General features: G+C 38.4%; 1 protein-coding gene and 1 pseudogene across 6 annotated transcripts in view; both read left to right on the forward strand.

The window, feature by feature from the left end:
• The window catches only part of NR6A1 (nuclear receptor subfamily 6 group A member 1), a gene marked incomplete at both ends in the record, with an annotated part of 203555 nt that overhangs the window by 16690 nt on the left and 160425 nt on the right, over positions 1-26440 (forward strand). For all 5 annotated transcript variants that reach the window (XM_079705923.1, XM_079705924.1, XM_079705925.1 and 2 more), the window contains one exon: positions 12704-12745. In XM_079705923.1, the coding sequence (XP_079562049.1) occupies positions 12704-12745 (42 nt within the window). The remainder of the gene's footprint in view (positions 1-12703; positions 12746-26440) is intronic.
• LOC307055191 (large ribosomal subunit protein eL6-like) lies at positions 795-1639 on the forward strand (annotated as a pseudogene). Its single transcript has one exon. The product of its transcript is annotated as a large ribosomal subunit protein eL6-like (transcript).

The raw sequence follows: 26440 nt of genomic DNA on the forward strand, positions 1-26440 counted from the left end.
TTCGGAAGTAAGAATGATACATTATGTTTGTGCTAATGCTAATGCATGATAATGTTAGAAGATGAACTTTACCCCTAAGCTGACAGACCGTATAACAGGTATCAAAAATTAAAAGGATGCATGTATTATACAAGTAGAGTATGATTTTAGTTGGGCAGGGTAGACTAGTATCTGTAGCTCTTAAACATGCCCCAGTCATTTATTTCATTGGTCTGGTGATCTGAGATCTGAATGGTTGACCCAGAGGTCAGTTTTCACATGAATGCTGTAGCTTCATCAAGAAGCCAACATCTCAATAATAGCACTGAGTGATGACTTAATAAAAGGTCCTATTCTCTGTGTGTGCACAGAGTGGAACAGTTCCCCTAGAGCTGCTGCAAAGTGGTTTATGTTTTTTAATCAAGAAGTCTGTTTCACAAGTATACTTATATTTGTGGCTTGGAGGGTGAAGATCAGAATGACTTTCCCAACTATGATAATAATGGCTAACTCCATTTTCCCATCTTACAAGATGGCAGTGAAAAAGCTGAGAAGCCAGATACTAAAGAGAAAAAATGTGAAGCCAAGAAGGCTGATGTGTAGAGAACAAATGTATGGATACCAAGGGGGAAAGGGGTGGGGTGGGAGGAATTGGGAGACTGGGATTGACACATATACATTATTGATACTATGTATAAATTAGACAACTGATGGGAACATACTGTATAGCTCAGGGAACTCTACCTAATGCACTGTGGTAACCTAAATGGGAGGGAAGTCCAAAAGGGAGGGGATATCTGTGTGTGTATGGCTGTTTCATTTTGTTGTATAGTGGAGACTAACACAACATTGTAAAGCAAACATACTCCGATAAAAATTAAAAGAAAAAAAAAAAAGGCTGATGCTGGTGGCAAGGTTAAAAAGGTTAAGAAGGGGAAGCCCCACTGCAGCTGAAACCCTGTCTTGGTCAGAGGAATTGGCCAGTATTCCTGATTGGTTTTGTATTCCAGAAAGGCCTTGTACAAGATGAAGTATTCAGCAGCTAAATCCAAGGTTGAAAAGAAAAAGAAGGTGATGGTCCTTGCTACTGTCGCAAAACCAGTTGGTGGTGACAAGAATGGTGGTACCCGAGTGGTTAACTTCGCAAAATGCCTAGGTATTATCCTACTGAAAATGTGCCTGGAAAGCTGTTACGTCATGGCAAAAAACCCATCAGTAAGCACGTGAGAAAACTGCGTCCTGGGACCATTCTGATCTGCCTCACTGGGTGCCACGGAGGCAAGAGGGTCATCTGTCTGAAGCATCTGAGCAGTGGCTTGCTACTTGTGACTGGGCCTCTGTCCCTCAATCGAGTTCTCCGCAGAGCACACCAGAAATTTGTCATTTCCACCTCTATCAAAATTGATATCAGTGGTGTGAAAAATCCTAGAACATCTCACTGATGCTTATTACTTCAAGAAGAAGAAGCTGTGTAAGTCCAAGCACCAGGAAGGTGAGATCTTCGACCCACAGAGAGAGAAATATGAGATTACAGAGCAGCACAAGGTTGATCAGAAAGCTGTGGACTCACAAATTCTATGAAGAATCAAAGCTGTTCCTCAGCTCCAGGGCTACCTCCACTCTTACAAATGGAATTTATCCTCACAAAATAGTGTTCTAAACTTCTTACAAAGAACCTAATTGAATAACTGGTCCATCTAAAAAAAAAAAAAAAGGCTATTACTAAACATGTACTATGCACTAGGTACTCCCTTGAGTGCTTTAAATTTTTTTTCATTTCATTTAATCCTCTCCGCAGCCCTGTGACATGTACGTACTATTATTGTTGCCATTTTTAGATTGGAAAAATGCCAAAGCCTTTAGGACCATGATTATTGTTTAAATCAGAGAGATATTACAGATGTTACCCCCTTTACATAATTTCTCCCTTCTGTAAAATGGGGGCTAGAGTGGGATGGAAGAGATTAGGGAGATTAGGGAGGATTATAAGGTTTCTTCCAGTTAAAAAAAAAAAAATCTAAGAATTTTGGCAACCTCTTAAGGGTTCCTCAAGTGTTAACGTTATATCCTCTGTATCCCCTAGTATATACACAACTGCCAACTTATGAAAAATTCGTAGACTTTAGAGCTGAAAAAATACTAAGAAAATTGGCCAGACTTTCTCCTTTTACTGAAGAGAAAATGGAGCACAGAGGGAGTAGATCCCTTAGCATCACACAAATGGCTTATTAGTACCAGAGTAAGGCTAGTGTTCAGGTGTCTTGCCTCCCTAGTGTATCACTTTATTGATTTCTTAACATTAGGAAATTGCTTTAACATCAGAGTTGGTATAGACGTTTTTATCTCTGTATAAAGAGTTAAGAGTTTGGAAGTAGGAATTGATGTTTTACCCTTTCCAAACTTCATGATGAGTCAAGGAAAAGAAGGTTCTAAAAAGTAGCTTTTTAAATGTTGGACTTGCTTATTTCTATGATTTTTTTTTTTTTTTTTTTTGGCGGTGCCACCTGGCCCGTGGGATCTCAGTTCCCCGACCAGGGATCAGACCCGGGCCCTCGGCAGTGAAAGCTCGGAGTCTTAACCACTGGACTGCCAGGGGATTCCCTATTTCTATGATTTAAGGCCTTCTATGCCTTGCTAAACATGTTGAAAATGGGGAGCCAGCCAACAGGCACATGAGAAGATGCTCAACATCGCTAATCATCAGGGAAATGCAAATCAAAACTACAATGAAGCATCATCTCACACCTGTCAGGATGGCTGTCATCAAAAAGAACTAACAAATGTTGGTGAGGATGTGGAGAAAAGGGTACCTTTGTACCCTATTGGTGGGAGTGTAAACTGGTGTAGCCACTGTGGAAAACAGTATGGAGGTTTCTCAAAAAACTAAAAATAGAACTACCATATGACCCAGCAGTTCGACTCCTGGCTGTATATCCAAAAAAACCAGAAACAATAATTCGAAAATATACATACACCCCAATGTTCATGGCAGCATTATTTACAATTGCCAAGATATGGAAGTGACCTAAGTTTCTGTCAACAGATGAATGGATAAAGATGATGTGGTAATATACATACAATGGAATACTACTCAGCCGTTAGAAAGAATGAAATTCTGCTGTTTGCAGCAACATGGATGGACTTGGAGGTTATTATGCTAATTGAAATAAGTCAGACAGAGGAAGACAAATACAAAGTGTTGTATGATATCACTTATATGTGGAATCTAAAAAAATAGAACAAACTAGTGAATATAACAAAGAAGCAGACTCACAGATATAGAGAACAAACTAGTGGTTACCAGTGGGGAGAGGAATTGTAAGAATCTAGGGGTAGCCAGCTTTATTCATCTTTGTATCCCTTTTAACTTACCATAGTGCCCTATATTGAAAATGCTAGGTAAATATTTATTGAGTTTAATTTTAGAACGTAGGAAAGTGTAGCATATAAGAAGCAGCAGGAGTTTTTCACCCTTACTCCTGTTTGTGGAGTGTCTTTTGCATTTATGTGGTGCTATAAACATATGTTGGTTTTTGCTCTTCTATCTTGACTTCAGTTCGAATAGTTTAAAAAAATTCTTTTGGGGTTATTTCATAGATTGATTAACTAGCAACTAGCTTTGCTTCATATTTGAAAGATTCTGGGGTGGAAGTTTAAAGATGTATCTTTTTGTTGCCACACAATGGATTTCTGAAGCTGAGACATGAGAGATGGTACTGAGCTTTAGCATTAATGGTTAACTAGTGTGTCAGAAAGATTAGTGCCCAGAATTATGTTTCTAATAAGAAGTAATTTAAAAGTCACTTAGAGAACGTCTGGGAGGTTTTTTTTTTTTTTTCCTTCAGTTGAACTGGTCAATTTTAGAGAGTTAAGGCGAATCATTTTGTTCTTAGGCTTTTTCTTTTTTATTGAAGTAAAGTTGATTTACAATGTTGTGTTAATTACTGCTGTACAACAAAGTGATTCAGTTATATATATATATATACATTCTTTTTAAAAATATTTTTCATTGTTCTTAGGATTTTTAAAATGTGCATGTTTCTGTTTATAAAAACAATATATTTTCAATCAGAAAAGTAGAATGGAGAAAAAAAAAATCCTCAACAGATGGTTCTGAAATGACCTCGAAAGCTCTGTGACCATGGTCAAACAAACTCCTTTGTCTGTAAGACTCTTCTTCAGTTAGTCTTTGAAATGACAATGAGCAAAAAAAAAAAATCTCCTTCACTCTCCCTACTCCTGCTGGGAGTAACATATTTTTCCAAAAGAACCTAGTTCTTGTTTAATTACAGTATTGCATTCATTCATTCATGTAAAGTTTTATACTTTGGTTTGATCTGGTTAGTGAAGTTACTCTAGCTGCTTCTGATTATCTTGGATTATTCAAGAGGAGGTTTATAATGGACTCATCTAAGGTGTAGTGTTTTTTTCTTGGACTCTGAAGCCCTGCTTTTGTGGGAATGTCAGGGTTTGTTTTTTGAAATAACGTCAAGTTCCCATCTAGCTGTTGAAAAGCATGTACCTTGCAAAGGTGGGATTTTATTAGCCCAGCTGCTCTGAATAGAAGTTCTCTTGTTTTGACTTTTGTGGCTCTTTCCATGTAACAGAATACAATAATCTGTTTAAACCTATAAGATGGAGGAAGGAAGAATTCGTGTAAAGCATCACGCCAATGCCAGGCCTATAGTAAAGATTCAATAAATGGCAGCTGAGAGATTATTTTATACACTTTATTGTATGTGTGCATTTTGAAATTTCTTTAACCTCCAAGCTGAATGGAGAATTATCAACAATCTCTTTTGTTACTACAGAGATCCAGGAATTGTAAATGAAAAATGTCAGAGGCTCATCAGTACATGCAGTTTTCTGAGAAATGCCTGTACTATATTTCCATAGAAACACTAATGACCTCTGACTCATCAAACCGAATTGCCTTCCTAAACTGTTTTCACCTTCTGATTCTCTAGCTACAGCCTTGAAGCTTTGTACTGCTTTTATTTTTTAAAATATCTTAAAATCGAAATGTCATAATCTTGAGCTGGCTTTTCTGCCTTCAGTATGGTTTCAAGGCTGCCGTTACAAAGCTAGAAGGCTGAAAAACTGTATGAAAGGTGATGTAGGTTGATCAGATGGAACTTATTAATGTTTCCATAGAAATGTAGACACTTCTTGTAAGCAGCATTTAAGCTGAGCAAATATGTGGGCACAATAGGTTATATAATTGAGAATCCTTGGCTTCTCCTCCCCCCACTCTTTTTTTCTGCCCCTAAGACTTCATGTTAAAAAAAATGACATTAGGGAAAGGGCTTTGTTTTTGTTGCAGTTTTTTATTTTTATTTATTTATTTATTTATTTATTTATTTATTTATAAATTTTATTTGTTTATTTATTTATGGCTGTGTTGGCTCTTTGTTTCTGTGCGAGGGCTTTCTCTAATTGCGGCAAGTGGGGGCCACTCTTCATCGCAGTGCGCGGGCCTCTCACTATCGCAGCCTCTCTTGTTGCGGAGCACGGGCTCCAGACGTGTAGGCTCAGTAATTGTGGCTCACGGGGCTAGTTGCTCCGCGGCATGTGGGATCTTCCCAAACCAGGGCTCGAACCCGTGTCCCCTGCATTGGCAGGCAGATTCTCAACCACTGCGCCAACAGGGAAGCCCCTGTTGCAGTTTTTTAAATGTGACCTTGACATTTGTAGGTGGAGGAAGGGAAATATGACTTGAAGTTCTGCCAGCCAGCTTTTGCTGTGCGGACTTGTGGTGCTGTCTCTGTATTCAAAAGCATTTTCTGTTATTCCTGAAGTATAGTTTATCAGGTTGCCTGTGAGAAACAAAAGCTAATGGCGCAAGTGGCATCCCACTCACTGGATAGAAAGGAAAGAGGCAGATGTGAATTTAATACTCAGCCAATCTAAAGAAAAGTGTTTCTGTATTTGCTTGGGTCTGTGGCTAAACTGTAGTCTGCAAACTGGACTGTAAGGCAGGCCACGGTTTGGCTAGCTAATGTTTGTTACCAAAAAAAAAAAAAAAAAAAGACTACATTCCTTTTCAGCCGCTACCTAAGCCATTCTTTGTACCAAAAGCAGTATAGGAGATGGAGTTGGGAGGGGCCCTGAAAAATGGGAAGAGTTCCTAGAATTTCAGGAGCTGTGGATGGTTTGCCATGTGTATCTTGGCTACCCTCTCAGAGAGCTTTCCTCCCATCCCTTTAACCCTTATGCTTTTAGTTACCTGGTTGAAATTTTAGAACCACTATATTGAAGTTAGTCAGAGTTGGGCTGGTATTGACACACTTCCTAGGTGTATCCATGTATTTCCTTTCCTCAGTGACTGTTGCCTATAGAGTAAAAGCCAAAAACTCCCCGTGTATGGCAGTTAAAACCCTTTATGATATGGCCCTGGCTGGGGCTCCAGTCAAATCACATTACCAGGTAACGCTGTTCACTTTCTCTGTTCATGCCTTTTACATGTGGCTTCCTCTGCATATGTTTCTCAAATAGCCCTGTTTGTCTGGTGAATGCTTATCCCTTGCACTTGCTCCTGGCCCCATGGTTGCTGCTCTGTTCTCACTAATATTGATAGCGGCTCATAAGCGCTTTCCACTGCCCTAAGTGTATCATTTCATTGAATCCTCACAACAATCTACAGATGAGGAAATTGGCTCAGATAGGTGAAGTTACTTCCTAAGTTAACACAGTAGTAAGTGATGGTGCCAGGACTCAAACCTATTCTGATAGCAAAATATATGCTCTTACTACTCTGCAGTGCTTCCCAGTTTCACCTTGTCCATCTGTCCTACTCTGTCCATCATTCACTCCCTACCATTAATTTTTTTAATGTTATCTATTTCACTATCTTTTTTTTTTTTTTTTTTTTGGCCGCACCACACGGCATGTGGGATCTTAGTTCCCCAACCAGGTATTGAACCTGTGCCCCCTGCAGTGGAAGCGTGGAGTCCTAACCACTGGACCACCAGGGAAATTCCTTCACTATCTTTATTTCATTTGGCTTTAATCTTTTCTTATTGTAGTAAAATATATATAACATAAAATTTACCATTTTAACCATTTTAAGTGTACAGTTCAGTGGCATTAAGTACATTCATATTGTTGTGCTCTATAGTTAATTTTTATTCTGTACCCCTCTGGACTATTCATTCTCTGACAGTAGGGTCATTCTTACTGATACCTGTATCTTCCAGGCCTAGGAGCTGCTACAGTGTGGGCAGGTACTTAATAATATTTGAGGAAGTAAGTGACTATATTTGCTAGGCTGATGGAATTACTTTCTGATAACAACTGATAAACTTATGAATTGGTTAGTAAATAACACTAGCGTAAGCATTTCCATATTTCATTTACTTTAAAGCTGCAACAGAGTCCAAAAGGTGGCATAATACATTTAGAAGAGGGAAGACTTTTTTTCTAGTCTTATGTTTTCCATAAAACATAAGACTTATGTGGCTACTTTAATTAATCAAAATAAAATTAAGTTAAAAATTCAGTTGCTCAGTCACACTAGTCACATTCTAAGTGCTTAATAGCCACATGTGGCTAGTGGCTATCGTTTTGGATAATGAAGAGAGAGAACATTTCCATCATTGTAGGAATTTCAATTGGACATTGTTGGTCTAGACTTTGAAAGCAGAGAATACTGAAACTGTTATTTTCTTTTAGAACTTGATATTTTGGCAAAACTTCATTGTGGTAGCATGTGGTTTAGTACCATTGCTTTTTTTTTTTTTTTTTTTTTGCGGTACGTGGGCCTCTCACTGCTGTGGCCTCTCCCGTTGCAGAGCACAGGCTCCGGACGCACAGGCTCAGCGGCCATGGCTCACGGGCCCAGCGGCTCCGCGGCATGTGGGATCTTCCCGGACCGGGGCACGAACCCGTGTCCCCCTGCATCGGCAGACGGATTCTCAACCACTGCACCACCAGGGAAGCCCTAGTACCATTGCTTTTTGGAGAAAGAAGTAGTTCCTCAACATTTACTGAGCAACCTTTCCTGGGATACTGGGATGTGCCTCAACCTTGAAGCTGGAGATAGTTAGGGCTGAGACCAGATCTGACTGAAAGAACGACACAGAGTTTCATTGGGAACCTAATCATGATCAGGGGCAGAAAGCAGATGGGAAACTGACACAGATGACCAGAGCTGTTGGTCCAGAAAGTACCAGTGAATGACCCTTGTGTATCAGTACAAATCCTGGGTAAAGATTTTTAGCTTTTTTCTTAGGGAGTATGGAAAACAAAATTCTCTAAAACCTGAATTCACAGTCAGTAGCCCTGATGGTGATTTGGTGTGGGAAGCAGAGGGAATTGGGATCACAGAGTAGGGAACCTAATAAGGCAGAATAATTTCAAAATCCTTCTAGATCCCTGACTTCCTTCTGGAAGCTCTGCTTCACTTCATATCTCACATTTTAAAGTACATGAAACTTGAATTGCAGTTGACTAGGTAAAATAATGTTATATCTCATATTTAATTAAAACATTTAAACTAATGTTAATATGTGATTTCTGTTTTGGGGAAAGATGAGATGTTTGATTAAAATTATAGAATTTTGCCTTTTAAGGGCCTCACCTTAATTTTGCCTTGTGGGCTTCAAAGTGGATTGGCAGAATCCTGCCCAGGATCCAAGTCTCTATTGCACCATGCTGCCTTCCTACAGTCAAATTGAATGAAATTAAAACATTCCTAGAGTAATCTTTAACTTGCTTTTGTAAAAAACACATTATAGATTACGATTAGCTAGTGTTTTAGACTTGAATTTGTTAAGTGGCATTACCCATAAGCTTTTATTTGTTCACATTTGGAAAAAAATTGGATACTCAAAGTTTTTTTAAGATCCTATTGTGGTAAATGTATAACTTCATAGCCAAAAACAGTAAATAAAGAAAAAAATCAATATTTTCAAAATCTCTTACTGTAGCCAATCACAGATTAAGGAGTCACTGATCTTTTTGTTTTTGCCAAATTCTTTCCTATTGGACAAAAGCTTGTCAACTGGATCTTCCTTTGTATTAAAGAAAATTCCTAGACTGAGCCATTTATTGATCTCTTGCCATAAAGTAGGTTATTTATATATATTCACCAAATCTCACAACAGTTGAACAAGATGGTTATTTTTATCCCCATTTCAGGAAGTAGCTATAGGGTAGTTAATTAAACAAAAATAGTGGCAGATATGGGATTTGAATTCAACTCTAACTCAGACCCATGTCCTTTTCACTATGCATCTGTCTTTTAAGTTAAACCGTGGTAACAATATATATAAGCTTTGCACTAAATTTCAAATTGCTTATGAGCATGCTGATTTAGTGGTATATCTATCATTTTAGGAACCAATGTGTGTCTCTTGTCTCTCCCTTTTTAAAGCAATTTAAGTCACCAGCCAAAGACTCTGGATTTCTCAGAACATTTCCTAATCTGTTTAAGGTGTTGTATTTTGTGAGGCAGAAGGTTTTGGGGTTATATTTGTGTATTTATGTGCCTTAGGAGTCTGCTTTTTACCGAACAGTTCTGATATCCTTTGCCTCTGTGTTGAAATGAATTGAACACACATTGGGGTTATTTCTAGCAGTGGTTTGGATTCTTCTAGCTAGGAATCATTTTGCTAGCTAGATCTGGTTGCTGAGAATCTGGGTGAGACTGTTTGAGAAGGTAGCCTGATCTAGCTATTCCATTGACTTGTCAGGAGGTAGGATTAACATTGTTCTCCATATCTCCTCAGGCCTCCTGCATTAGTGATGATCTGTAAAGCCAGAGACAACATTATTAGCCAGTGGTCTCAGGGCTGGATGGAGGGACTGTAGACATAGTTACTGAATTCCATAATCAGGGATCTTTGTGACCACTGGAGGAATTTGTTTTAAGGCAAATATAAAGAGTTCTTCTTTCCTCGGGGGGTAGTGTACTACATCTGGAATTATTGTATCAAGCAATTTATAGGCTCAAAATATAGAAAAAGGTTCAAGAATCACAGCAAGTAATTAAACTACATTGGTGATGTTAGGGGGTTCCATTCCAGGTCTTTGAGAATGGTGTCATGAATGAGTCAATAGTTAACCCTCCTATAATCTCTTCTTTGGTACCACAGATACAGCACTAGATTGGATGGACCCTTGGGGTTAGTTAGTTAGTCGTAGCTCACATATGTTGTGCTTTGACTTTGTCAAGTACTGTGTAAAGTCTTTACATTCACTATCTCATTTAATCCTTTTAACAGACCTATAAGGTAAGTGCTGTTGTTAATCCCAGTTGATAGCAGGGTTAAGGTCAATTCTGCTTGGGTCATATCAACTGAAAGTGTAAAAGGGATAAGTCTCCAAAGTAAAATCAGAATGCCATTAACCAGAAGGGGGGAGTGGTTGCTAGGCAGATAAAAGCAATAGATGTCCACTTTAACTATTTTTCATAGTATTTCTTTTTTTTAGTCACCCTCTCTTTATTTGTGTTTGATCTAGTTACTTTGAGTTCCGAATGTTGTTTTAAGAAAATGTATTAGGCTTTGTCTTTTCTTGAGACTTCTAGTACAGCTTTTTCATTTAATGTCCAGAATCTGAGGTCCAGAATAGAGAGTGACTTGCCTAAAGTCATATGACTGAACTCAAAGTGGCTTGAACTATAACTTGCCCATTATACTATTCTGCCTTCCCATGTTTTGTCCTATTTTTGAGTCAATTTATGTTAAGTGAGTGCTTATTCTCAGTTTCATTTCTGGCAGCATGTTCAGTATTGGACCCATGTGTAATGAATGAGTGATTTCCTCATTGCCTGGCATCTCTCCACAGCTTTTCTGATCCCCATGTGTTTAGGTAGAGACGGTTTAAAGTTGCTCTGAGGTGAGCCTTTTTAGGCATCTCATCCACTTTAGCAGCTTCCAAACTCTGGTTTTCCAGACCAGATTTCCTCATTCAGACATTCTACACACTTTTCAGGCTAGACCTAGATTTTCTGATCCTGTGACTTCCTTACCCTAGACTGTGATCTAGAGGCAGGGTTGTGTTTTCTTTTTAGTTCATCCTGCATTTGAGCACCTTACTTAATGTATCGACAACTGTTTCGGGCATAGAAGCAGCTCTGCAAATGGATATGGCACTGTCCCTACCCTTGAAGAGCTCACTGTCTAGTGGAGGAGGCAGTTATTTAAGTTGTGAATGCAGGAGAGGCCTCTTCTGTTTTCCACGTTTCATAGTTGTCATATTTTTTTTTTTTTTTTTTTTTTTTTTTTTTTTTTGTGGTATGCGGGCCTCTCACTGTTGTGGCCTCTCCCGTTGCGGAGCACAGGCTCCGGATGCGCAGGCTCAGCAGCCATGGCTCACGGGCCCAGCCGCTCCGCGGCATATGGGATCCTCCCAGACCGGGGCACGAACCCGTATCCCCTGCATCGGCAGGCGGACTCTCAACCACTGCGCCACCAGGGAGGCCCCATAGTTGTCATATTTGAGCTGGGTCTTGAAGGATGATGAATAGTTCTTTACCAAGAAGGACTGTGGCTTGTTTGGTGAATGCCCAGGATTGCAAGGACTTTAAAAGTGGTGTTTAAACAGTCTACTTGCTGTTTGAATCCTTCTTCTCCACATGACGCTCAGTTGCTCTTTTGGCTTCTGGTTGCCTGGCTCTGATGACAGAAAATGTTCTTATATCCCTCTAGTCCTAGTTTTGCTCCATTATTTTTGAATTTACCATTGAGATACTACAGTTGATGTTTATTGAACATCTGCTTTGTACTAAGCTTGTGAGACATAATGGGTATACAGCTGAGAACAAGACAGGCCAGGTCCCTTCCCCTAGGGTGGTGGAACACTGTTAGTGGAACAGTCTAATAGTGGCATCAGACATTGAGCCAATAATTCCTTGCTGATGAGTGCACAAAGCATTATAGATAATTATAACGGGGCTTTGACCTTGTGTATGAGACAAGGATAAGAGAGGCAAGAAAAAGCTTTTCTGAGAATGAGTAGAAGGCAAACTGGAGAGAGTAAGCAGTCATTCCAGGAAAATAGAACTTTCATCACCTATGTATAGAGCACCTACTGGGTGTTTGTCACTCACTGTGCTTGATTTTTCTCTTCAGTGTGATAGTTACACACCAATCAGAAAGATGTAGCTCAGATTTTTTGGGCCTGAAATGTGCTCTGAGAGGTATTTATTCCAACTTGAATGGCATATTTATTAATGGAAGAATTGCTCCCATTTGTGTGTATAGGTAAAATTCTTAAGCAACTGTGAAAATTTTAAGTAAAATTTTCCTGTTGGATATTTTATAAGTTCACATTTTGTATATTTTGCTTTCTTTTGGAAAATAATTCATTGATAACATAGTAGAACATGACGAGTATTAAGTACATTGTAATTTTATTACGAACTTTTTACAGCTAACTTTGGCATGCTTACTCATAATTACTTGTGTTGTTGTTTATTGAGCTCCTCTGTGCCAGGGACTGTGCTAAATAAGCATTTTATATCAGTGTCCCACTTAATCCTCATTACTACTCCATGATAAGTGCTGTTACTATCTCCATTTTTTTATATAAAGATGATGAAATGGAGGCTCAAAGAAGGATGTACAGTAGCTAAATGTTATAGAGCTAGGATTCAAATCCAGATTTGACATCTGAGTCTGGATTTTTTTTCCCGCTATATGATACTTGATTTTTCATATTTGGAGGCACCTTGGAGTAATTCATGAATTGTAATCTTTTTTTCCCGTTGTTTTCTCTTTAGGTTTTTGTCAGGACGAATTGGCAGAGCTTGACCCAAGCACTAGTAAGTTCTGAATGTTCCCCAGTGTTCATGTGTAAGAAAAGTGTATGTGTGTGTACTTTGAAATGTATAACTTAAGATGTCATTTATAGACCTATTGACAGATTTTATTTCACTTTAATTTATGATTATGGGGAGGGCATTCTCTCTTTTCTAGTTATGTTTTCTTTCTCTTCTCCTAATGTTATTTGGTGGCCAGAGTCTAGCCATTTAATAGAAAATTCTTTGCTGAAAATTTCTATTTAATACTAGTTTCTTGTTCTCCATCATCCCATGAAACCACCACCAACAAAAATTGTGCTTTCATTTATGCACACATACAACCATATACCCACAACCACTTTTTAAAATGTTGACATAATTTTGATATAATTTCTTTCAAAGAAGGATTATGTAAAGGTTTAGATATTTATAGTTGATAACCTTCATACCACAATTTAATTTCTAAAGCATCTTCAACTACATTCTTAAGTTTAAGGTATGAGAATGACCATTTCAAAGTCTAATTAAATGATGCTTTTCAGGACTATTTAAGTCTTGATCATAGATAATCATCTGTGTTTATAGTGCTCTCATAATGTGGCATACACCATTCCGGGATATGGAGAATATTCAGTGTATACATACCTTATTTTGCTATAATACCAAAAGGTCGAATGATACTTTAGATTGAGACTCCATGAGATGATTTAGTTATTTTTTCTAGTTCTTGTACTTGTTAGGGTCATGGGGCTGGTTATTGGTCACCATTCTGCTGTTGAGGTAACCGATCAAGTTCACCTTCTCACCATCCTAATATCAGCTGTGGACATTGTCATGTTTTCCTCACACACCTTAATAGTATAAACATTCATGTTTGTTCAACTAACTTATTAATTGCAAGATAAAATAAGTCTCATAATGCTTATCAAACACCAGGGAAATAGATTTGTCTTTCTACAAGTCATAAAGTTCAGAATCAGCTTTGTAGGTAATATAGGCTCAGTTTACCCCACCTTCCTACCTGACATCCCATTACCTGTGAGTGAACACACTATTTTCACTGTCTTTCTCTTAATGAATAGCCGTCATTTAGGAGGAGGAAAAGGTAAATTCTCGAGTCATGGTCCTCTCTTAGAGGCATTTTTGAACACTAGGAAGGATATTGACATGCCCTGTGATCTTTCAGATAGAACTACATGTAAAACAAGCCAGATAATTGAGAACTCAGTTTAACATTGAATGTTCTCTGCAACAGGCCCAGTTCTAGGCTCCAGGGATACACAAATAAATAAATCTATGTCCTGCCCTAATTTATTAATAGTCTATTGGAAAATATTTCCTTGTCTGGAATTATTTCAAAATACACTTTTTTTTTTTTTTTTTTTTTTTTTTTTATTATTATTTTTTTTGCAGTACGCGGGCCTCTCACTGTTGTGGCCACTCCCGTTGCAGAGCACAGGCTCCGGACGCGCAGGCTCAGCGGCCATGGCTCACGGGCCCAGCCGCTCCGCGGCATGTGGGATCTTCCCAGACCGGGGCACGAACCCGTATCCCCTGCATCGGCAGGCGGACTCTCAACCACTGCGCCACCAGGGAAGCCCCAAAATACACTTTTTTAAACCTCTAATTTAGCACACAGTATCCAAATTTATTCTTTTTTTCTGCACTTAGTAACAATTGAAAATACTCGTGCCCATCTTCTAGGAAAGGCACTTGATATTCTTATGAAGATTATTATTGGATTATTGTTTTTTCTGGGCCAAGTAATTCTAACTCATTTAACATTTCTGCATAGACTCTCTAGCTAGATATTGTGCTTTATATACCTCTCCATTCCAGGAGAATGAACAGATATTGAATCATAATTTTATATATCAGTATAGAATGGGAGTTACCTAAAAAAATCATTTTTCTTTTAAAAATCATACTTAGCTTATGTGGCCAATATTTTCAATAGTCCCCATGTTATTTTTGTGAAGTTAGTATTTTTGGTCTTTCTCTTTGAAGAAATACATAAAGATCTGACATTATAATAATGAATGGGAAGAAACAAAAGTTTATCATCTGGTCTGAGTCAGTCTTGGGGTTTAATTGAGCATGCTCAGCCCTACCAAGTCATAGCACACCTCAAGACTGAAATGGGCTGTACACATGTGTTGTGTAAAGTTGGTTATGGTTGTTGGTACTACAAATTCCATGGCTTCTGGTTGGGAAGGAATAACATCTATGTTAATATTTCACAACTTCTGCACATTAGATGGAGAATAATAGGGTTTTCTTTGTGATGCATCTTTGGAATTTAGAGGCTCCAGTGTCTCCCTTACCCCCAAATTCCTGATAAGGAAGGCCTGCTCATACTTGCTTATTTTGGACCAGGAAATACCATTGTTGCTGATTTCCCATTTTGCTTGGCAGTGGTTGTAGACAGCAAGTTTGGGACAACATGTTGGAACTGGATGAGGAAAGACTGACTTTGTAAAATTTGTATAGCCTTTTTTTCCCCTACATTTTTTGTGATAGACCATATGGGTAGCATGCTTAGAATACGGGCAGCTACTCACACTCTGGCTGCCTTCCTATGATTCCTGGGCTTCCTGGAGTCCAATGTTACAGCACAGGTTCAGGCTAAGTTCATTTCTACAAGAAGCATCTCTGTACCCTGCCTATTAGCATAAGGGACAAGGGCAGTCAAAGGTCAAGAGAAGTTCAAAACAGCATAACCTTTCTGTGCTTCTGTTTCCAAATAACCCCAGTCTGCCCTGCTCCCCGAGTTTTTTCCTCAGCCATCGTGCTTACCGTGTAGTTGTAAAACTCAAGAGAACAAGGACTGACTTGATATAAGGGAAGTTAGAGAATAGAAATCATTGTTGCTTAAAACAGGAGAAATAATTGATTTATGTTTGGGGACCAATTAGGCTATAAAACAGGAACAGTAAAGGGACCTATGACTTCAGGACAGTTACTTGCTCTGATTTCTGTCCCACAGACAAGGGGCTCCCCAATAAAGGCTGTCGGCTATCTAGGCTAAATTATTAATTCCTTTCATGCCTCTCAGGGCTTGTAAACAGCACATAATACAGGAAAACAATTGATACTGTTCAGTTATTGGCCAGATAGAGGGTCAAAGGGTAAATAGTTGGATTAGCAACAGCTGTTCTTCCTCCCTAGTCAGATTTTTGTCCCTTATTCTGTTGCAGCAAAACCATTCCTGGGTTCTTGGCCTCTAAATAGTTAAATCCATTTCTCTTCTTGTAAAATAATCCTACAAATAATTAGAGAATAAACACTGACCAGAATTGAAAATACTCGTATTTTAATTGAGTTTCCAAATTTGAAGATGAGCATTCTTTTTGGTATGTGCTGACTATGTTGTTTGGTGTTCAAAGGGTATTATGTCAAGGAAAGTAACTACTTGAAGTTTAGACAGATTAGAAGCTTTCTAGCTGTTTATACCAACTGCTTGAGGATTTTCATGCAGCTTGATTAAAAGAAAAAAATTGCCTTTGTTTAAACTGATGGTAGGATAATACGTGTTCGTTGTGGAAAACACTAGAAGAAAACTATAAACACCCCTAATCCCACCACCTGGAAATAACCATTGTTTCTTATTTGAGAATATGTCCTTCCAGTTTGTGTCTGAGCTTATTTTTTATGTGGTTAGAAGTCATATATACAATTTTGTATCCTGTTTATTGCTCCCCCACTCAACATTACCTTGGGAACACTGTCCCAAGTCATGAAACAGTTTTCATAAAGATTTTTTTTTTTTTTTTTTTTTTTTTTGCGGTACGCGGGCCTCCCACTGTTGCGGCCCCTCCCATTGCGGAGCACAGGCTCCGGACACGCAGGCTCAGCGGCCATGGCTCACGGGCCCAGCCGCTCCACGGCATGTGGGATCTTCCCGAACCGGAGCACGAACCTGTGTCCCCTGCATCGGCAGGCGGACCCTCAACCACTGTGCCACCAGGGAAGCCCGTGAACGTAGTTTTATATAAATTTTTTGTCTGCATTTCAAGTGAGCCCTTTATCTTTTTATATAAGCCCAAACTCTTCTGAATTAAGAGCATGGACTCTGGCTTAAGATTGCTTGAGTTCAACTTGGCTTCGGTATTTACTAGCTCTGTAATCTTGGCTAAGTTATTTAACCTCTCTGTGCCTTAGTATTCTCATCTGTTAAATGGGGACAATAAAAAAGTACTTCTACTTCACAAGGCTATTGTGGAGATTAAGGAAAGTAATATATGCATTTGGAACAATGCTTGGCAAATGGTAAACACTATTAAGTGTATGCTATTCTAGGCTATATAGCATAATGTTGAAATTCTCAGTCTTTCTGTACCTAACGTCTGTTGTAACCACTTTATTCAATTAAACTATCCTGTGTTGCCTAATGACACAAAGATAAATCATTCCAGATGTTAGCAGGTGTAAGTTACTGCTTCAAGTAAATAGTTCCCTCAAAGGAATGGAGCTCACGTACGGCTGGCCAAGACTGTTCTTACCATCTGGTTGACTGTTAGGGTGTTTTGGGCCCCTTCGCCCAAGCAGCAGCAGGTAACCAAAATGACCATCTGCCAACCCATTTAGTTAACCTCTTAGGAAACTAAAGGAGTTAACCCTCTGCTTATTTAAAATAAATACTCAGATTATGCACTTTCTCTTTGGTCAGTAGCAAGGTCTTATAGAGAGCATGCTGAGGAAGAAATCTGTGTAATTAAAGACCTGCCATTACCATTTAATTAAATTTATTTATTTATAAATCCTATGATACTTTAAAAAATAATTAATTAATTAATTTTTTTTGGCTGCGTTGGGTCTTTGTTGCTGCGTGTGGGGGCTACTCTTCGTTGCAGTGCACGGGCTTCTCATTGCAGTGGCTTCTCTTGTTGCAGAGCATGGGCTCTAGGGGCATGGGCTTCAGTAGTTATGCCTTGCGGGCTTCAGTAGTTGTGGCTCACGGGCTCTAGAGCACAGGCTCAGTAGTTGTGGCACATGGGCTTAGTTGCTTTTCGATATGTGGGATCTTCCTGGGCCAGGGCTTGAACCCATGTCCCCTGCATTGGCAGGCGGATTCTCAGCTACTGCGCTACCAGGGAAATCCCTACCATTTTTAAAAGACTGCATACTTGGGATTCTTGCTGACTCAGACTTTTTAATATATATATGTGTGTGTGTGTGTACACACACACACACACACATACATATACATACATACATACATATACATATGTATATATTTTCCCCTACTGAGCAAAGACCTGGATAAATGAGCATTTTAGAAGAGATTTGAAAGTTAAATTAATCTTTGCCCTCTGTTGCCATACTGATAGAAGCCCACCAGGGAGAGATCCATGAGTGATGTGGGATGAACAGGCAATTGAAAAAACAGCTTCAGAATAAGACAGCCTAACATCACTAGTTTGCTCTGGCTTTGCATTCATCTGTCAAGTGTTTTGGGATCCCAAGGAGACTTTTTGTGGATCCTTCAAGCTATAAAAGAGAAATGTATATCTCAGCTAGAGTTACCCATAGGTTCATTCCAAAATTCCAACATTCTGTACCATGTCCTATGGGTCTATTCCTAGTTGTCAAACTATATGTCACAATTTTTTTTTTTTTTTTGTGGTGCGCGGGCCTCTCACTGTTGTGGCCTCTCCCTCTGCGGAGCACAGGCTCCGGACGCGCAGGCTCAGCGGCCATGGCTCACAGGCCTAGCCTCTCCGCGGCATGTGGGATCTTCCTGGACCAGGGCACGAACCCGTGTCCCCTGCATTGGCAGGCGGACTCTCAACCACTGCGCCACCAAGGAAGCCCTATATGTCACAAATTTTGATCTCAGAAAACAGTTTATATAAACCCAAGTGTGGTCTGCAGATAATGAACTTAAGGTTGGGTGTTAGAGATCAAAGAAAATTAACATTTATTGGGTATTCCTTATGTGCTAGGTACTTTGAACATATTCGGTGGGAGTGAGAAGGGTTGGTTATAGCATATAAAGTATCTAAATTTAAGTTTGACTTTGTAATACCTAGTCCACTGTTTCCTTCCCTCCCCATTTCTCTTTTTCCCTTTGATGTGTGTGTCAAGCCTAAGACTCAGTTCCTGCCCTCAAGGGACTCTGGTTTAGTCAGGAACGACAGACAACAAAATTTGATGATATGTGGCTTTTACTACATAATAGTAGTTAGTAATAATAATAATGGCTAATACTTATTACACATTAAGTGCTTCATGTGCATTTTTCATTAAGCACTCATAAAGCCTGTTTGAAAAGATACTATTCCTATCCTAACAGATGAGAGTGCTAAGGCCTGGAGAGGTTAAATGACTCACCCCAAAGTACACAGTGGAGAAACATCTGGGACTTCAGAGCTGCTGTTTTAATGAATCTTCTATCCTGTTTCTAGCTCTCTTGACTGTGACAAGTCTCAGATGCTAATGGAAGAGTTTAAGGCAGTATAAGGATTTATAACATATATAATGGGGCCTTTTATGTACAGAATGAAGACTATTTTCTAAGCGTCATTTGGGCTCTTTTGCATATATTAGAATTATTTTGGATGTAAAGTAGAGTAATTCACTGTGGAATAGGTTCCCAAAGAGATTTCTTCTGAGGTTCAGGATTATTCCACTATGTATTATCAAACAGGTTCTTTCCTGAAACAAATGAAGATAGTTCATAAGATAAGCTCCCTTGGTTTTCCCCTTTATGTCACCTTTCCTTCACAACATTCTGTTTGTGATATTGGTATTTCACATTCATAACAGTTCCAAGAGCCTTGCTTCCAAAGCTTCAGCTGAATCTGCTAGATCACTGCAAGATCACGTCTCCTGAATGTGGCCTTTTGCTGGGGAGTTCCTTTCTGATAAGAATTCTTTTGAACAGGGTGGGGGTGGGATGAGATCCAGAGTTTAGGCTGAGCTTCATCCCCTTGACCTTTGCCCCTATTTCAGAGTTTATACTGACTTGATAGAGATTCCCTGTGGAGCCGAGAGTTTAGGACTTGTTTACAATTGATGAAAAGATAGTTGCATTCAAAGGCTCTTGTTGGATCCTTGGATAGTCATGAATCTCTGCCATTATCTATGGTGGGTTCAGGGAATGCTTGAACATCTGGGTCTGGAGATATGTAATGGATGACTAAGAAGGAACGAGAAGAAACTCTGAAATTAGATAGGTTGCTGAAATTATTTCTGTGAGTGCAGTATTGCAGTAATTTTGAGAGCAGAGAAGGATTCCTATAAACCTGTGCTTTATTTCATTTTTTTTAAAAAAGCTGAAAGTGGTTGTTTAAATTCAGTATATGATAGCAAAGGGGTATGTGTGGGAATTCTCTTCCTTTTCTGATGTCTCACCAAGGAGAAAATTTGCTGTGTTAGGCAAATGTATTAGGTAGTGGAGGGAAACCCTGGATTATTAAAGCCACCCTCTTCAGAGTTATACATAGTTTTACAAATTGGTGTTTTCTCTCAAAATCTTGGGGTTCTCTAAGTATGTTGAGGAGAGTATAGCAATTCAGTCCCAGATGAGTCTTCATAAGCCTTTTCTGGGCATACAGGTCAGTTAAGACTCTTAGCTTCTGTATCTGAAGTTACATATCTTTTTTTTTGTTGGTCCAGTATTTGTTTTTGTAGATTTGAATCTGAAAGAAAAGATAAGCATCTTTCTTTGAAGGGTGCTGACAGTATGAACCAAAATTGAATAGATACATCCTCTGTTGGTAAGCATAGGAAAGGATAAACTGCATGAATAATAAGATTCACAGTGAAAATAGTGTTATATCGTTTTCACCTTAGCACAAAATTCCATGTGCTAAATGTAGTCTGGCTTATAGATGTATTTTGTTTGACTAACTGGATGTTTAAATAAAAGCATGTTAGTTGTCAACATTTAAAACCTGCAAGAGTTTCGTAAAAATTTCCATTTCTGGCCTTCTTGATAAATTGGATGGTCCAGCACTGGGCCTGGATTTCTGTTGATACATGGCATCTGTTGGCTGGAACAGAGTAGTGGCTGCCCTCTTTAAATGAGCATGCAGACTCAGGTTTGTCACAAACCCACATGGCCTCCTTCATCCATTTATGTTTCCTTCCAGTCTTCTCTAGGTATTTGAGTTTGCAGTTCCTACATTAAAAAATGATAATTAACAGTGCAGATGAAGGTGTGGGAAAACGGGAAGTCTGTGAGTATAATCTAACAATATCTGTCAACACTTAAAATGTTCGGGTTTATTCTTGCAGATTTAGCAGTTTAAAATTAAAAATTTTTAAATTTAAATTTGCAGATTTAGCAGTTAGTACATCTGGGTATTTATCCTATAAGAAATGAAAGGTGTGCAAAATGTATATTCACAGATACTCTTTTCAGCATTTATAATAGCAAAAAAGGAACAGCTCAAAAGTTTAATAGGGGACTAAAATGGTTTGTAGTTATCCATGTAATAGAATACTATAGAATCATTAAGGAGAAGGTAATTTTTAGTCTGGAAGAAGATACACTGAAGTTAACAGTGATATCTTTGGGCAGGTGGTATCACAGAGTACCTTTCACTATTTCTGTTTTAATTTTTATAAATTAATTAATTTATTGGCCACACCGCAGCTTGTGGGATCTTAGTTCCCTGACCAGGGACTGAACCTGGGCCCCCGGCAGTGGAAGTGCAGAGTCCTAACTACTGGACCACCAGGTTTTATCCCTTAATTTTTTTTTTAAACAAGGCTCTTGTATTAAGAAATGAGATATATATTTTTAAAAAAATCTGTGGCTCTCATTTCAGCTGCCAAGCTTCCAAGCTATTCTGTCAAATTGAGTCACCCAGGCTACAGCTTTCCATTTAGATGGTAGATTTTACATTCAGAATTCTCTTTCCTTGAAATTGCTCTAAGGAATAGGAACCTGTATCCTCAAGTATCCGGAACCATCTTGAAGCCAAAAAACAGGATAAAAGCTTAGAGCAGCATTTTCAGGCTTCTGCTTGCCACCCTGCCTCCATTCACTAATCAAGCTATCAGAATTGGCCTCCTTTTTACCCTGCTATCAAGAATGTAGGGAGCCTTAAGTAAGCTTCTCATACGAATTGTGCTGTCCTGGCAGTTGCAGGTCATGTTGCTGGAAGTGACCCTAATGGACACGGTGTGGTGCAGTGGAAAGAACATGAGAGTTTGCATCTTGGCTTTTGCCAGTCCTTGCTAGTGACCATAGGCAACCTGTGAAGGTCAGTTTCTTCATCCATAAAACAGTAATAATCCCTATTAGGGGTTGTTTTTAAAAATAAGTTAGATAGTATATGTGAATTACCAAGTATTTAGCTGCTCTAGCTGTTACTGCATGTTTCTTTGTTCCTGAAATATATGATGAAGGGTTTCTAACTTTTTGGGCTAATACTTAGTGAGCGTTTACTGTATGCTAATGGTTTTAAAACATTGTCTCCTTTATTCTTTCAACTCTATGAAGTTGTTCTCAACTCTTGTTCTCCCCATTTTACAGATAAGGAAACTGACAGTTTAGCACTTGGCTAAGGTCGCAGAGCTGTTAAGTGGCAGAGCTGAAGCCTGTATGATTCCAAAGCCAGTGTACTTTTTATCTTTTTAAAATAGTGGTATGATTTACGTACAGTGAAACACACACATATTAAGTGTAACACACACATATTAAGTGTAACGTTCAAGCAGTTTTCACAAATGCATGTACCCTTGTAATTCATGTTTCATCAAGATACAGAACATTGCCATCCCTTCAGAAAATTCCCTTATGCTTTTTCTCAGTTGATCCCACTATTCTGCCCCAAGAAGCAATAACTTCGGATTTCTGTCATGATAGATTAGTTTGTCTGCTCTGACATGTCTTATAGATGGAATCATACAACATGTGCTTTATTGTGTCTAGTGTTTTTCAGCATAATGTTTGAGACTCATCCATGTTGTTGCAGGTGTTAGTAATTCATTTCTTTTTATTACTGAGTAGTATTCAATTGACTATATCATAGTTGATCTATTCATCTGTTGATACTCGGGCTGTTTCTAGTTTTGTACTATTATGATAAAGTAGCTATGAAAATTCTTGTACAAGGTTTTTGTGGATATATTTTAATTTCTCTAAACGTATCTAGGAATTGTTGGGTCAGATGGTAGATGTATGTTAAACTTTTTATGAAATTGCCAGTTTTCCAAATTGTACATTTTACAATTCCAGTAGTATGATTTCTAATAGTTCCACATCCTTGTAAGTGTTGTTAACTTTTAAATTTTAGTTATTCTAGTGAGCAGGTAATGGGACCGATGTGGTTTTAATTTGCATTTCCCTGATGACTATTTATATTGATTATCTTTTCATACCCTTATTGGCCGTTCATATTTTGTCTTTTAGAAGTGTCTATTCAAAGTCTTTTGATAATTAAAAAAAATTGTGTTCTTTGTCCTATTATTGAGTTGTGGGTATTTTTTATTACGATACAAGTCCTTCATCATATATATATGTTGTGAATATTTTCTTCAAATCTGTGGTGTTCTCTTCTACTTTATTGACATGATTTTTTTTTTTTTTTTTTTTTTTTTTTTTTTTCGGTACGAGGGCCTCTCACTGTTGTGGCCTCTCCCGTTGCGGAGCACAGGCTCCAGACGCGCAGGCTCAGCGGCCATGGCTCATGGGCCTAGCCGCTCCGCAGCATGTGGGATCTTCCCGGACCGGGGCACGAACCCGTGTCCCCTTGAGAGTCCAAGGTTGGCCGACTCTCAACCACTGTGCCACCAGGGAAGCCCTTGACATGATTTTTGATTAACAAAAGTTTTACATTTTTATGAAGTTCTATTTATTAATTTTTTCTTTTATGATTAATTCTTTCTGTATCCTCCCTAAGAAATCTTGGCCTAACCTGAGGTTGCAAAGGTATTATTCTATGTTTTCTACTGGAAACTTCATGGTTTAGCTTTATTCAATATGGTGTAAGATAGGAATCAAAGTCTTTTTATATGAATATTTATTTGTTTCAGCACTATTTGTTGACAAGACTTTCCTCATTGAATTTTTGATGCACTTGCTGAAAAATAATTTGATCTTTATACGTATGATCTACTTGTAGACTCTGTTTTCTTCCATTAACCTACTTATGTGTTCACTAATACCACAATGTTTTGAATACTATAGTTGTATAATAAATCTTGAAATCGGATGGTGTTAGTCCTCCAACTCCATTTTTCCTTTTCAGAGTTGTTTTAGCTGTTTTGGCTATTCTAGGGTTTTGTTTTGTTTTGTTTTAATTTCGTTTTACATTTTAGAATCTGCTCATCAAAAAAAAAAAATTTTTTTTTTTTTTTTTTTTTTAGTGAAAAGGCTGCTGGAATTTGATTGGATTTCATTGATCTTATCAATTTGGGTAGAGTTGTCATTTTAGAATTGAGTCTTCTATGAATGCAGTATATTTTCCCACTTATTTAGAACTGTATTTTTTCTCAGTGATGTTTTTAAAAAGATTAGTGTTGAGATCTTGTGCATCTTTCTTTAAATTTATCCCTAAGTAGTATGTTTTTTTAGTGCTGTAGTAAATGGTATTATTTTAAAATTTTATTTTCCAATTGTTTGTTGCTAGTATATAGAAATGCCATTGATTTTTGTATATTGAGATTGTATCATACAACATTGTTAAATTTGTGTACTAGTTCTAGTAAGTTTTAAAAATAAATTCTTTGGGACTTTTTATGTGTACAACTATGAATAAAGACAATTTTACTTCTTCCTTTTTAATGTTTATGACTTTTAGTTTTCTTACCTTATGGCATTGGCTAAGATTTGCAGTCCAATAGTAGATAAAAATGTTGAGGATGACATTCTTTTTTTAAAAATTTTTTTAAATTTATTATTTATTTATAAATTTATTTATTTTATTTATTTATTTTTGGCTGTGTTGGGTCTTCATTGCTGTGTGCAGGCTTTCTCTAGTTGTGGCGAGCAGGGGCTACTCTTTGTTGCGGTGCACGGGCTTCTCATTGCGGTGGCTTCTCTTGTTGCGGAGCACGGGCTCTATGCACGCGGGCTTCGGTAGTTGTGGCACGTGAGCTCAGTAGTTGTGGCTCGCGGGCTGTAGAGCGCAGGCTCAGTAGTTGTGGCGCACGGGCTTAGTTGCTCCGCGGCATGTGGGATCTTCCCGGACCAGTGCTCGAACCCGTGTCCCCTGCATTGGCAGGCGGATTCTTAACCACTGCACCACCAGGGAAGCCCGAGGATGACATTCTTGTTTTTGATCTTAGAGGGAAAGAGTTCAATATTTCACTATTAAGAATCATGTTAGCTATAGTTTTTTTCTTATTATTTATTTTAAAAAACTGTGGTGAAATATACAGATCAAAACATTTATTATCTTAACCATTTTTTAAGTGTACGGTTTAGTGCCGTTAAGTACCACACTAGTATTGTTATGAAACCATCACCACCATCCATCCACAGAATTCTTTCTATCTTGCAAAAACGAACCTGTAGCCATAAACAGTATTTCCCCATTCTCCAGACTCCGGCACCCACCATTCTACTTTCTGTCTATGAATTTGGCTAATCTAGGTATCTCATATAAGTGGAGTCATGCTGTATTTGTCCCTTTGTGGCTGACTTCTTTCACTTAGCATACTGTTTTCAAGGTTGATCCATGTTGTAGCATGTCAGAATTTCCTTCCTTTTTGAGATGGACTAATATTCCATTGTTTGTTATATACCACATTTTGTCTATCCATACATCTGTTGATGGATACTTGGGTTGCTTATAGCTTTTAACTATTGTGAACGTTGTGAATAATGCTGCTATGAATATTGAGTGTACAAATAGCTCTTCAAGTCCCTATTTTCAGTTCTTTTGGGTACATAGCCAGAACTGGAATTGCTGGATCATATGGTAATTCTATTTTTAATTTTTTGAGGAACCACCATACTGTTTTCCACAGTGGCTGTGTCATTTTACAATCCCATGCAGCAGTGTACAAGGGTTCTGATTTTTCTGCATCCTCCTATTTTCTGTGTTTTTGATAGTATCACACACACCCAATAGTAGTATCTCACTGTGGTTTTGATTTGTATTTCCCTAATGATTAATGCTGTTGAATGTATTTTCATGTGCTTATTGGCCATTTGTATATCATCTTTGGAGAAGTGCCTATTTAAGTCTTTTGTCCATCTTCTAATCAGGTTTTTTGTTGTTGTTGTTATTTTGTTTTTTGTTTTTTTAATTCTAAGATTTCTTTATATATTATGGATATTACCCCTTATCAGATATATGATTTGCAAATATTTTCTCCCAGTTTATGATTACCTTTTCACTGTTGTGTCCTTTCATATACAGTTGTTTTAAATTTTGATGTAGTACAATTTACTTTTTTTTTTTTTTTTTTTTTGCGGTACGCGGGCCTCTCACTGTTGTGGCCTCTTCCGTTGCGGAGCACAGGCTCTTGGACGCTCAGGCTCAGCGGCCATGGGTCACAGGCCCAGCCGCTCCGTGGCATGTGGGATCTTCCCGGACCAGGGCACGAACCCATGTCCCCTGCATTGGCAGGCGGACTCTCAACCACTGCGCCACCAGGGAAGCCCACAATTTACTTATTTTTTCTTTTGTTGTCTGTGCCTTTGGTGTCATAGCCAAGAAATCATTGCCAAATCCAGTGCCAGGAAGCTTTTCCCCTTTGTTTTCCTTTAAAAGTTTTATGTCTTACATTTAGGTCTTTGATCTATTTTGAGTT

This window comes from Hyperoodon ampullatus (genome assembly GCF_949752795.1).
Source record: "Hyperoodon ampullatus genome assembly, chromosome: 6".
NCBI classification, from domain to species: Eukaryota; Metazoa; Chordata; class Mammalia; order Artiodactyla; family Ziphiidae; genus Hyperoodon; species Hyperoodon ampullatus.